Below are 15,055 nucleotides of genomic sequence, written 5' to 3'. Positions count from 1 at the left end.
TGGGATTGCATTAAATGTGTAAATTGCTTTTGGTAGTATTGCCATTTTCACAACATTGAGTCTTCCTATCCATGAGCAAGGGATATTCTTCCACTTTTGTAACACACACATTTATATAGTAGATGGAGGAAAGATTGGAGTTATAAACAATTTAGTTCTAATTTTAATCACAATCATCATTCATGATAACAGCAACCAAGAAATCAAAAGTTGTGTTAAATTGTGGATTTCCGCTGTCAATGAGCTAAAGCGTAACAATGTCAGTTTAAAGGCTTAAGGTGCGCCTGAGCTAAGTCATGGTATTTTCAATTACTTCCTATGCAACTGAAGGGTGGACAATAAAACAGTATCTGTCTTTTCATGACACATTTCACTCAACATTATGTTTCCAAGATTAAATAATGTTTTGTGTATAATGTTCCATTATATTTTTTTTCTTTTTGGAATTATTATTATTCTTAATTTTAATGAAAATTTACAGAGACTTTGGATTTCCATTCATTCATTGTTGCACTTTTCTCCCCATTATAAATTTTAAAATCCATTTATTTGTTGACAGGCATTAAGTTGTTTTGCCTACTGGCAATTGTTAAATTTTCTGTAATGAACATTATATGGATGCAATTTTATATATGAGTCCTTAGTATGTCACAGTGAATCCAACTGTGCTAATTGATTTGGGGAAAAAAATCCTAAAACACAGAATTGGATATTGGTAATGGTTAATTGCTCACATGGCATTAAGGAGACATATTAGAAGTCAAAGCTTCTGTGGAAAGATTAATGCTGATCAGATTAACTAAAACTCCTACTTTTATTAATTATAAGATCAGAAATTTGAGATTTCTCGCCTGTAATTAAAAGGTTGAGAAAGCAATTGTGGAGCAAAGACTACATTATGGCAGAGGTGTATGCAAGCTAACATTCTCTGTGTGATCTGGCATTGCTCCCCACTCTCCCAGCTTCTGGCAAACGTACCACCTCTCAGGTGGGCTGCCTAAGGTGGATTCTCACTCAACCATGACTGAACAGTGCTCCTCAAGTTAGAATACCAAATGACAGAAAGAGAGATAATCGGAAGCCACCTAGATGGTTCCAAATATTTTTAAACACCCTAGTGAGGAGTTGTGAGAAAAATGAAGAGGAGAAGGAAATTAGGAAAAAGTGAGGTTGTATTTTTTAAATTTATGAAACTGTATTGGGAAAATCGCCTACCCTTCTAAAAAATGGAAAAGACCCAAGCAGCATACATTATGTAATAAAACAGAAAAAAATAATTTCTTCTAAGTATTATTAATATAGTGCTGTTATGTGCTATTGAGTCTGAACTGACTCATATCTGACCCTCAAGCAGGTTTTCAGAGGCTGTCAATCTCATGGGGGAAAATTGCCTATGTTTCTCTCATGAAACAGCTGGTAGGTACAAACCACCTGCCTTTTGACTTACCATTAGGTCACCAAAGGTCCCTTTATTAATATGTTGGTAGTATTAGGTGCTGCCAAGTATGATTCATAAAGACTTTATGAATAACGGATCTGAACCATGTCCTATCCTCCACCTACCTCATAGTCCCTGATACACATAAGCTCATTGCTGCAGTCATTGTGTAAAACTATCTCATTGAGAGTCTTCCCCTTTTTGGCTGACTCTCCATTTTCAGCGTGATGTCCTTTTCCAAAGAATAATCTCTCCTAGCAAAATTTTCAAACTATGAGATGAAGTTTCAGCATCTTTTCTTCCAAGGAACCTTCAGGCTGCACTTTTTTCCAAGACATATCTGTTTAATTTTTTGGCAGCCCATGAGATAGTATTCTTATTCAACACCACAAAAAAGAATCAATTCTTCTTCTGTCATCTTTGTTCATTTCCTAGCCCTCAAATGAATAGCAAGTGATTGAAAAGACTATGGCCTGAATCGGGAGCACCTTAGTCTTCAAACAAGCACCAATACTTCTCAGTACTTTGGAGAGGTTCCTGACAACAGTCTTACCTATTGTGATAGGTCTAGATCTCCTGACTTCTGGTACCAATGATACGGTTCCAAGTAATAGGAAATTATTGACAGTTTTAATCCATTCTTCATCTATCATGATTTTACTTATTGGTCCAGTGGTGAGGATTTTTGTCTTCTCGGTGTTGAGATGCAATCCATATTTAAGACTGTAGTCTTTGACTACAACTCATAGCAAGCCTATGAACAATAGCTCTGAATCTTGCTCTACTCTGAGGCAATCTCATTGTCTCTGACCCACTTGACTCCATTGCCACTGTCTCTGTGTCAATCCATCTCATCCACAGTCTTCCTTTCCCAAGCTGACTTTCCACTCTTTAAAGGATGATAATCTTCAAGGACTGATCCATCCGGGCATCATGCCCAAAGTGAGAGAATGTTTCACAATCCTTGCTTCCAAAGACCAACCTTGTTTCATTCTCTCCAGGATAGAATTTTTTGCTCTCTTGGTAGTCAAGGGTATGTTCAATATTCTTCTCTAGTATAACAATTCAAAGGCATAGATTTTTCTGTCATCCTTAGTCATTGCCCAGCTCTCAGATGTATAGCAAGTCACTGAGAAACCCATAGCTTGGATCAAGCACACTTTAGTCTCCAGACTGAAGATGTTGCTCGTTAGCACTCTGGAGAGGTTCCTGACAGCAGAGTTTTTTTCAAAGTAACTCGTCTTTTTATTTCCTGACTCATGGTATCAAAAGTGTTGATTGTGTCCCCAAACCAGATGAAATTGTTAGCAGTCTCACTCTCTTTTCCATCTATCAGGATGCTGCCAATTGATCTGTGGATGAGAATCTTTGTTTCCTTGAGGGCGAGATGCAATCCATATTAAAGACTACAGTCAACCTTCTTTAGCAAACATTTCCAGTCCTCCTTGATTTCTTGAGCAAAGCTGTGTCATTTGCTTATCACAGGTTATTTATGAGTCTTTCTCTAATCCTGATGCAACATTCTTCTTCTTAAAGTTCAGTCTCCTGCGTGATCTGTTTTATATATAAACCGAGAAATTATGGAGAGAGGACAAACCGCTCATGCACTCCTGTCTTGATTTTGAACCTTACAGTGTTTCTTTGCTCTGTTTGTACAACTGCCTCCTGATCCAAGCATAGGTTCACAGGAGTACAATCAAGTGTTTTGGGTTTCCCATTGTTTTCAATGTTTGCCACAATTTGTTGTGGTACATGTCTGCAATTGTTTGCATTCATTGTTCCCAAACATTAGCTTTTAAGGGATTAATCACATCTGAAGAGTCTTATTGCTAAGTCAATGCCACAAGAAGAGAGTTAGCACTATATTCCTCTTTGCTTGAAATTTTTAATGGGTACCTACGTTTATGGCTTCATTGCTACAGACCATTTTAATCTTCGTTTCTCTGAAACCTTTATTATCACTTCTTTATGTTATTAACTTTTTCATAATCTCTCATTTCATTTATAGCTTCGCTACTTCCCTATCAAAGGCAGTCATATTATAACTTACCTCTTCTTCTGTTTAATTTTCCCTTTTCTTTTTTCACTCTCTTCTGTCCATTCCACTAAGGATTTTTCCCCATTAGGCCACCTGTGCAACATCCTCTGCCATGTATCATGTTAAGTTCTCTCTTCCTATTCTTTCATGTCTCATTATTCAAAGAACGCTAGTGATACTTCATCTTTTTATGGAAATACATTTAGAATATTCCACTTTGGGATGGACAGCATAAGTATAAATATGAGTTAGTAGTCTAAAAAGCTGTTTGATCATACTAATTTTCTTTGTGCTCTTGAGTTTATTCTTTTCATAAAATTCTCAAATTCTGCCACAGAGAGCAATCTGATTTCCCAACCTAGGAATCTTGCTTAACAAATAATTTAATTTTGTGTGAATTAACATACCCTTCAAAAATGAAAAAAAAATTGTTTCTCTAAAGATCTTGAATATTTCTAATTGTATGCTCATTATAGCATAGAATAGGTGCCAAATGAGTTTGAATTCATAAATTTCTGTCTAAAAGACATATCTCTACTTATAGCTATAGACTTATTTTTGATAGGTGATAGACAAAAGATCGACAAATACTGTCAAGTCAACTTATGGCAATATGTACAATAGAACAAAATGTTACCCAGTCTTGTACCATTCTCACAGTCATTTACTTGTTTAACTTCATCTTTGTGGCCATTGTACCAATCTATTTGACTGATGTTTTCTTCACTTTCGCTGGTTCTTTATCAAATGTCATCCTTCTTCCAGGAATGAATCTCTTCTGCTAAGTCCAACACAAACTCATCAGACGATGCTTTATTGTGATTCATATTGTTTCCATTTTTTTAAGTCATAGAGAAATTGCAACTCTGCGTCTTCATCTGAAAATTAAGCTGAAACCTGTACATCATGCATGAGACTGCAAGTATCTGAAATATCAATGCCATAGTATTACATCAATACATTGCTACCACTATTCAACAAACTGACAAAAATGTAATGGATATTATCTGTAACTCAACTTAATTTCTGACTTGAGATCTACCATACGACTTAATAGTAAATCGGTTACAGTCACTTTTGGAAATCTGCCTACCTGTCCTCAATTACATTAAAGCTTCAAACATCTTACAATCTACCATAACTTTCAAAGTGTGGCGATCACAGTTTCCTCTTCTTTTTAAAATCTTCCCAACAGACATTGTTCCTTCAGATGTAAGAATATCTTCATTGCTTCTGTGTCACAGTGTAGCTCTGAAATCTTGCAGTTTTCTGTAATTCTAATTACCTACATACACCCGAGATATTTCTTTTCTGAGAATATTATAGTTGAGGAAGTTAAAGTGAAGACACTCTCAGAGATGAGTCATGATTGATGAAGTTGAAGTAGTTAACACAGGTGTGAAAATTCAAAAGAACATTGAACCCCTGTGAAAAAGAGAAAGATGACTACACCCAGAGTGGAAGTGGTATGAGGACAGCAGAGCATAACCTCAATTAACCTCACAAAGGATAACAGTCCACATCAGCAACATTCATAGTAAAACCCAATTACCATAAGGTCAGATACATCTTCCAAGTTATTGCGCCTACTTCTGTCAATTCCAATACCATTCATATTACTTTATAACAGGGTCTGAAATCTGTTGCAATGACCACATGTATCTCCCAGAACCATAGTCATGGTTATGGGCCTTACAAAGGAAGTTCTCTTAGTCCTGCCCACTATAGTATTTTTCCTCAATCCTCCAGCAAGCTTAGGCAAATGATGTCTGGTTCTGGTTCCATGGGTTAGCAGGGCTACGTCTGTCTACTGAAGGTCTCTGGTTCTTCATTGCGACAGATGTTCTCATGTAGAGCCCAGTCTGACTGGTGCAGGAATCTCTGTCCTCAAAGGACATGCATTTTACTCTGTGCTTCCACTTCCTTGCTGATAGGAGAATTCTCACCTTTGCTGATAACATGTTCAATTTAAGTTGGATGGGGGAAACTGACCAATCCCATAATAATTAGTTTATACACACTCTATGACAAATTCTTGCCGAGTCATATGGTGAAGCCAAAGTGAATGGGTAGGAAAGCCATTTTGAGCAATAAATTTATGACTTTATAATGCCATGTTGTTGTTGTTGTTGTTATGTGCCATCGAGTCGTTTGAGACTCATAGCGCCCCTATGTACAACAGCCCTAAACCGTGCTCTATCCTGTGCCAATCTCATTGCCTCTGACACACCCATCCCGATAACCCCAGTCACTGAATCAACCCACCTCATAGAGGGTCTTCCCCTCCTGCGCTGTCCCTCTACTCTACCCCCAGCATGATGTCCCTCTCCAAGGACCTGTCTCTCCTTACAACATGTCCAAAGTATGTCAGACGAAGTCCCAGAATCCTTGCCTCCAAGGAGCAGCCTGGTTTAACCCTCTCTCGGATGAATCTGTTTGTTTTCTTGGCAGTCCATGGACATAGAGAATAAAATATAGCATGTATTAATTACGTCTTGGTAATATACCTCTTAGATAATGGATTATTACTGACTGTTGTTGACTTTGTTCTCTATCCATGTGATAAATGTCTATCAAGAGGAATTTTTCAAAATATATGAAAGTGCCACAATGAATGACTGGAAGCCCTAAGTCTCTGTAAACTTTCATTACAATTAATTATATGTGCATATATACACAACAACAATAAATAAATCATTAGTATGATTCCACTCTGAGATAACCATTGTTAATATTTACTGTACCTCTTTATCAACACTATTTTCTTAAGTTATCTTGTTGCTTTAAGTGCAATATTGTCTTTCTTTCCTTTTTAGAAATATAAATGGTAAATTTCTGTTATCTCACTACTATATCTCCCAAAAACAAGTGTACTCAGGAGTTCTTAGAGAATCTTGGACATTACTTTACATGAAATAGTGGGAATGTAGTGGTGCACATAGAGCTATCTCTCTTCTACCCTTTTCATATATTCTTTACGTAAAAGTATGTATTTAGACACTATGCTAACTCTATCGGATAGTATCTTATAGATGATAGAGAACTCCTCTGTATTTATGGAGTATACTTTCTCTTGGAAGGTTAGGAAGTTGTGAAATAAATAACAAGGGATTTATCATAGTGATTTTGATAAGGTACTAAAAAAGGAAAATAACAAAACATTTGATTTTTATGTACATAATGTATCCATTACAATTTTGCAATATCCTCTTGCCCATCAGCTTCTTTTGTGCAATGCAGGTTATGTGCATTTGCATGTTATTTGTAAATGTTTTATGGGGTGTAGTTTATGCCCCTGGAGAACCTCTCATAGGAGAGCGACAACCTGAAGTATGAGGAAAAAGTCAGCCGTATATGAAGAAAGAGAAAGTATATTTCAGTTCTAAGTCGGAGCATATGTTAAGGGCCAGAGATGTTAGATTGCATTTCCTTAATCTTTAAATGTGAAATTATAATTATTCATGGTTAGTAATATTAAAGAAGATATATTGCTTAAGTTATTATTATTTTAAAAACATTACAGAAAGTAATAATTATTTTTAGTATTATAAAAGTATGATAGATTTTGATAAAGTTTACTGCACTTTGGTTAGATCCATTCTATGAAATAATTACTTATTGTTTTTATCAATCAAGTGTTCAGGGAATTTAAAAATCATATATATCAACACAAATGAATATTATAAAGATAAAAATGTTAAAAGAATTTCAATACAGGGAGATATTATTTCTGTGTAGTGTCTTTCCCCCTGTCTTGCTCATATTTCATACCTAGCTCAACTATATCCAGACCATCTCATTAATTATTACTTTTTAAAAAATGAATATATTAGAATTCTACAAACTGTCAGGAATTGTGCTAGATCATAAGAATTTAAAGATACCATGCAATTTCTTTCTTCTAACTCTTCAGGCAAAGGAATGAAGTAGTCTTGAATGCAAAAATTATGACATACAGAGCTCTGGTGGCTTAGTGGTAAAAAGCTGTTCTGCAATCCCAAGGGCACAATGTTTGAATCCATCAGCTGCTCCACAGGAGAAGGATGGGCAATCTCTTCCCTTGTGGTTTACTGCCTCTGAAAATGCACTAAAAAGTTAATTATGGGATAGTTTTGATTTGATGGCACATAACAACAACAAAGTAACTCACTATATAATTTCTGACTCATAGGGATCTTGTACTACAGGACAAAACTGCTCAATAGGGTTTGCAAAGCTGTAAATCTTTATGAAATGCCTAATCTTTCTCTCATACAGAAGTTGGTGGACTCAAATTGCTGATATTCTGATTATCAGCCAAATGGCTTAACTATAGTATTAGCAGAGTTCCTTAAATGCTAAGGTAAATGTGTATGCAAAACATAGCAATAGTCAGAAGAAAGGATAATAGCCCCAGCCTATGCTAGGGGTCATGAGCCAAGAGTGTTATAAGGATATCTTTAGAACCTGGCATTTTCACTGAGTCTGGACAACTTGAAGGTAAATAGCAGTTGATCAGGTGGACAAAAGGAAATAAAGAACTCTGACAAAACAAATTCAAAGTCATTGTTATAAGGTGTGTGTTTGCATTTCAAAAATAGTTCCTGTTGTCTTCAAATGTGCTGAAAAAAGAACTTTAAATCTCTCATTTCTTTTTCACAGAATTATTTAATTAAGACTGTACTCCAGAAAATAATTTATCTGGTCATAAACATACAGGAAATAATCAAATTGGTAAAATAAATGTTTTGCCACTAGTCTATGAAGCCATGAACTCAGTGTATTTCAGGGAGACAACATCCCATATTCTATTGTTATTGATTTTCCTTGCCTTTGACTTATTTGTGCTTTAAATTTCACTTTAGGAATTCTAACAAGTAGAAATGTAGAGGAATGAAAATGCGTAAATAAAATGCTTGATGGCCAATGAATCCTTGTCTCCCCCCCACCACTTCATTCCTACCCACTGTTTAGATCTTGCGGTCTTCACACCTCATCAGTTTCTACTGAGTGCATGCACACATGCAGGATGCACAAACAGTTCCAGGGTCATTCTGTACACAGCACAGCTGCCTCCAGAACATGTGGAACCGCCAATTCTGACTGTCTTGGATTCTAGAACAATATACATACAGTAAGTAGAAAGGTTGTCTCTTTTACTTGCTAGTTCATAGGAAGATCACAGTGAAGTCAATCAGAAGTTTGTGATGTAAAATAAGTTTTATTGTGATTAAATGCATAGAAATGATTAGTTTGGTGGTTCTGGGAACCTTTGATTATCACTTGCCAACTTAATTTCCATTTTGTCTCTATGTAATCAGGCAGAGCTATGTATGTGCAAATTTCAATAAAAGGAAAAATTGACAACTTACATGATTGCTTTGAGCTTCTAATATGTGATATATTGTATGTGTTGATTTTAAATGAGAGATTATATTCTATATATTTCTCTGGTGGCACAGTATACTACATGTTGGTTGTTTACCAAAGGCTGGTGATTCAAACCATCACTAGCTCCATGTGATGAAGATGACAGTCACCTCCCCAAAAGATACACAGTCTCGGAAATGTGTGTGTGTGTGTGTGTGTGTGTGTGTGTGTGTGTAATTAAGACAGGGCTTATTTGTTCCTTTGCAATTGAACTCTTAAAAACTCCTCTTTCAAATATAGGCATTTTCAGGTTATCTCTAAAACTACTAATCGGTGCCCATTTCTGGACATGAAGTGTATTATAATATTGAACTAAAATATGTGAAACCTCTCTCTCAGTGTTTGCCTTATCACAAATTGATGCTTTTCATTTGATCCAATTAATATTCACTCAGTCATTTCTCTCATTCTCAGCTTTCTCATCTGTAAAAGAAATTTTGATTGGATTGTGTCACTAATTCAAGCTGAAAAACATCATGATTATTTTTATCTCATTTTCCAAATCTAAACTCTCCTGTTGGCCTTTATCAGGCCCATTTATCAATCTCACATTAGTTATCCAACATGATTTCCTACTAGTCAATATATTTCTTAATTTACCAATTCCTTGTCTGATCAATTGTTGTCCTGCTTATTGCCACTGAACATTCGAATTCAATTCTCTGTAAAGCTGTCCACTCTTTTTTCTGTATATCCAGATCCAGTCCGTATGTTAAATCTGTGTTTCTGGTTTATATGTCATCTTTTTTTATGAAATCTTACTTGACTATCACAGATATATATATATATTTACATACAGAGACAGAGAGAGATTGAGAAATCTCCCATCTTTCTCCTATGCAGCCATTGGTGGATTGAAGCCACTTGCTTTGAGTTGGCAGTGTATCTCCTTACTACTAGGCCACCAGAGCTCGTACATAAATATTCTATAATTACAAATATCAATGCCATGTTACATTATTGTGATGTTTGAGATCATATCATTATTTTAACTCTCTCCATTTAATAAAATATGAATTCTAGTTCTCTCGAATTTCATTCTACACATTAATTTCAAAATCAAGTCCTCGCTCATATGCATTTCTGTATCATTATTGTTTTGATTGGGTACCATTGAGTCTATTATAACTCACAGCAATCCCACATGATTGAGGACAGGTCTCCAGAGACTATTTCTGGTTGTAATCTTTTAAAAGCCTAAATCATTCTACTATAAAGGAACTATGTAAACAGCCCAATGCTTAATAGTGATGCTATTAGAGATTATTTCTGTTTTAGTAGATAACTAAAATTATAGGCAAATATAGGTGGAAATTATATCCTTTTTTCTTTATACTATTCAAAATAAGAATTTAATGATTTTCTGTGGTTTTTGTTTTTCTTCATGAATGACTGCTGAGTATTTTAGAATGTGTTTCACAGTGGTACACATCCAAACTCCTATGTGTCCTTAAAAAGTCCTGTACATTTCAGTTTGACTTGAATGAAAGATGATGATAATGCTCTATTTCTTCATTCCCAGGTGGCAACAGCCAAGAAAAGTGAATGGAATTCTGGAGCGTTATGTATTATATATTTCAAATAGCATGCATAATTTTACAATTTGGGATGTCATCTATAACAGTACAGAACTTTTTCAGGATCACATGCTGCAATACCTTCTCCCTGGTAATAAATATCTCATCAAACTGGAGGTAAGTTCACTATACCTCTTTTTGCCTTCCTTTGTCCTCGGCAATTCCGTCATGTGCCCTCCTTCCCTTTATTGTTTTCTTTTCCTCTCACACTTAAAAAAACAAACAAAAAAATTAAAAAGTAAAAACAAAACATTCTTTCAAATGATGATATTTGTTTTAAAATCTCACTTCTCATCCTAAGGTAAACTCTTTGTATTATTTTACACAAAATGAAAGATTAACACTCTGAGTCAGTAGATTTTCCTAAATGTAATTTGGGATTACCAGGAATTATCTAGTTTTATTTTTATTTGTAGAATATCATAATTGTGGATGACATTCTAAACTGCTTGGTTTAATAAAGCTATTTCCCTGTGGACTTCATGTTAATTTTTAGAAAAGGATGCATTACATGAAAATTTTGATCTTTTACTTTTAAATGAAAATTTAAATGACCTCCAAATATTTCTGATTGTTCTAACGTTTCGGTTTACATTATACTTCTTTTTCAAAAGAGTAGTCACGTAACAAAATTCAGAATCAACATAGTTTAGGAATTTCTGTAGCTAGACAATAGCACTTTTAATGCAAAATAGCACTTTCACACAAAGGTCTTTTTAAAGTCCTTGATATTACTGTGGCATTTATATGCAGTAGTTCCTTTTGTTTTTTTATGAAATATAATGCTTTTTTAAGTTTAATAGCACATCTGAAAATAACTGAATATAAACATGAGATTGTCCCTATTTGTTTTAAACACACTCTTCATTTTATAGTAATACCTATATAAGGATATTTGCTTTGATAAATGCCATAGAAAATATTCTGCTCTTGATTATGAATAAATTTACATTTAAGTAGACACTGTGTATGCATTCATTTTACTTAACATGCTCTTGAATGCTCTAAATATTATACCATGAGAAAATAAACTATTTCAACTACTGCTAACTATCTGACTTGAAACCACAAAACAAGAGCAATCAAGAACCCTGTTTAAAAATCCTGCTCAATACTATTTCTATGTGCCTAGGAGTTCAGCACAGTGTATATATACACAGAAAGAGCCCCTGTGGTTATTACAATTTTATGATCTAAGATGTACAATGCTAGTTCAGAAATCGTTACTATTTTCAAAACAGTCGAAATACTGTCATCAAGTCAGTTCCAACTCATAGTGATGCTTCAGTTGAGTTTCTGAGACTTTAAATCTTTATGGGAGTTTACCGCCCACGTATCTCCAGAGAGCAGCTGGTGGACTTGAATTCTGACCTTTGGATTAGTAGTGCAACTTCTAACACGCCATGACATGACTCCAGAGCTCCTTTGACTAGTCTATATCAAAAGATGCCTAATATTTCTTACCCATAATGATGTCATTGTTGTTGTTTGCCTTCCGGTCAGGACTGACTCATAGCTGACTCTCCAGTGGGTTTTCAGAGACAGTTAACAGATGGGAGATCACCCATACTTCTCCCACTGAGAAGCTAGTGGATACCATCCATGTGCCTTCAAGATTGCAGCATGCTTATCATGAATGCTTTTAGTTACTTCCCACAATATGGTGCTAAGGATGAGAAGCCTACCCATGTCGTCATTTAGAGCCAGCCAAACATTTTAACAAAAGTGGAGATACTTAGCTTCCTCCTTTCCTCCCACACTATGTTGTTATCATGTACCATAGAGTCAGAACTGACCCATAGCTGACCCTCCGGCAGATTGTCAGAGGCAGTTAATTGCCCAGGAGGAGATGACCCATCTTTTTACTCCCACATTATATTAGTTGGACGTTATTTCTAAAAAAGCAAAGATTTACTATGAAATTCAAGAAAAGTCTTAATATCGGGATAAAAATAAATAGAAATGGTGCTCAAGATTTAAGCAGAATTACAAGAAATAAAAATCTACTTCCAAAGTAATTTCTCAGGTCTAGAACTTTGAAGCCATGTCTAACGTACTTTGGGCTCGTGGCCAGGAGAGACAGGTCCTTGGAGAAGGATAGCATGCTCAGAAGGGTGAAGGGGACAGCATAGGAGAGGAAGACCCCAGATGAGGTAGATTGATATGCTGTCTGTGGCAATGGGGGTTATTGTGTCAGAATTAATAAGACTGGCTCAGGACAGGGAAGGGTTTAGAGCTGCTGTACATAGATAGGGTCATTGTGTGTTACAGTTGACTCAATGGCACATAACAACAAAAAACAGAATATATTGGTTGCTTTTTATGTAAGCCTCATGTTTAGAGTCAACATGATCTTGGGGAGGGCCTATGAATTTAAAAGTCAGTTGTTATTATATCTTGGAGGAACATTCACCTAAGTGGTATAGCACTCTTCTGTCTATATGCTGTACTGAAGTAAGTTTGCGTTGCTGAGATGCTGAACCTTGTGTTTTTGGGGTGTCAAATGCCATAATGGTTACCCATGGTGGACAGTGTTTGCAGCCACTTCCCAAGCAACATGCCTCTGGAAACTGTGAACTTTGATAAATGGCGATGATTGTGGAAGGGCTTCAGGCGTTTTGTTCATGGGGTTGCTATGAGTAATGTTCGACTTGACAGCAAGCAACAACAACAACTGTGCACTCATTCATATTTACATCAATATTCTATACTTTATAAATCTGCAATATTTTGAAGAAAGATATAACTCTAGATAATCTTTTACCTCTGGGTTTTATTTCTGTTTTCGTCATTCACTATCAGTCCTGAAGTAAAGTCAAGTCTAAAATTAGCATATTAAACTGAATTATGTTAGTGTTACTTTGATAATGCAATGATGATAAAATGCTTTAAAATAATACGATGATAAAAAGGTGACCCTTGACAATATCTGTGAAATTAAACAAGATATCAGACATGAAATAATATTTATATAGAATATCATGAAGATATCCTCAGACCTTTAAAGATAACTTAGCCTCAAATTTTTGGTGCAGAAATTGACTTGTTTTGGTTGTTGTTGTTTTTGCTACGTGCTCTCAAGTCACCTGTGACTCATGGCAATCCTATGTACAGTAGCTCTGAAGCCTGCCCTGACCTGAGCCAGTCTAACAGACTCTAACGCATCTAATACCATTGTCCCAGTTACGGTATCAATTCCTTTTTTCCGGGGTCTTCCTTTCCTGAGCTGTCCCTCCAATCATTGTCCCAGTTACTGTATCAATTAGTTTTTTCCAGGATCTTCCTCTCCTGAGCTGTCCCTCCAATCTTCCAAGCTAAAGTCTTTCTCCAAGGACCAGTCCTTCCCAGCCATGTGTCCAAAGTATGTGGGATAGAGCTTCAAAATCCTAGCCTCTAAGAAGAAACTTGTTCTCACCCTCTCCGTGAAAGACCTATTTGTTTTCTTGGTGGCCCAGAGTATGTTCAAAATTCTTCTCTAGCACCACAACTCAGAAGCATTCATTCTTCTTCTGTCATCCTTAATCATTGTCTGGCTCTCTGCTGTATAGAAAGTAATTGCAAAGACCATGGCCTGGATCAGGCACACCTTAGTCACCAGACTGGCACTGTTGCATCTCAGTACTCTAGAGAGGTGCCTGACAGCAGATTTTCCCAATATAATTCTTTTGATTTCCTGACACACAATTATCTTCAATTTCAGTGAATGTCTGAGGTCAGAAAATATGCTCATATTTTCACGAAGTATAAATATAAGTAAGTTTTAATAGTTTATTCTTGGGGAGACGAACTGCTAGCTCAAATGGCATGCCTCTCTGGAAGTTCAAATCCACCAGCAGCTCTTAGGAAGAAAGACAGGCAGTCTCCTCAAGTGCAATTTACAGCTTCATAAGCCCACTAGAGGATCAACAATGAGTCAGCACCAACTAAATTGAGGTGTTGAGATTTAACAAAAAGTTGCTTTGTTTTAACTTAACTTTGTTAACAAGCAACTTCAGTGAACCAGAACAGTTAGGTTCATCCTGGTTAATTGAAATCTGTTTCATTTGCAATATACTAACTAGCTTTTAAGGTCATTAGAGCAATAGATGCTGATGAGATTCTCGGGAAAACAGTTTCCCTTCAGTATTGACTTAGCATGTCATGGAGGTATTGGGAAGTGAAATCTACAGATTGCAGTTGCCATAAGTAACTTTAGGACTACTCACTTTAAAGCTCACCTTAGTCATCGAAGTGACAGCCTTGAACACACTCTCTCTTGAGGGGACATGAACTAGCACCATCAGCTACACATGGGAGCTGGTGAGAAATGCAAACTCTTAGGCTCCGCCACAAACCTGTGTACTGTGGATAAAATTCTGAATCAAAACCATGTTAAAGGAAAGAACAAAGTGATCCTATAAGTTTCCTAGGCTATGATCTTTGTATAGCACATCACCAGGTCTATTCCCCTTCAGAGTCATTGGTGTACTGGAATTTCTGGAATCGAACTCATAATGCCCTGATAAAAGCAATCAAGAAATCAAAAGAGAGGATAGATTGGAAAAATCTACTACCAAGAATCTCTCTAGAATGCTAAAGAAGGACGGCAGGGTT

The 15,055-nt window shown here is 36.0% G+C and overlaps 1 protein-coding gene across 1 annotated transcript in view; it reads left to right on the top strand.

The window, feature by feature from the left end:
- USH2A (Usher syndrome 2A (autosomal recessive, mild)) overlaps positions 1–15,055 on the top strand; it is a 1,454,174-nt gene that overhangs the window by 802,346 nt on the left and 636,773 nt on the right. Inside the window, exons 32-33 of the mRNA XM_006890571.1 lie at positions 8,430–8,589; positions 10,408–10,579. Of these exons, the coding sequence (XP_006890633.1) occupies positions 8,430–8,589; positions 10,408–10,579 (332 nt within the window). The remainder of the gene's footprint in view (positions 1–8,429; positions 8,590–10,407; positions 10,580–15,055) is intronic.

Source organism: Elephantulus edwardii, unplaced genomic scaffold (assembly GCF_000299155.1).
Source record: "Elephantulus edwardii isolate Elephantulus edwardi_28Jun2011 unplaced genomic scaffold, EleEdw1.0 scaffold00090, whole genome shotgun sequence".
Taxonomy (NCBI): domain Eukaryota; kingdom Metazoa; phylum Chordata; class Mammalia; order Macroscelidea; family Macroscelididae; genus Elephantulus; species Elephantulus edwardii.
Note: the sequence above shows the minus strand (reverse complement) of the source record. Positions and strands in the feature narration are given on the sequence as shown.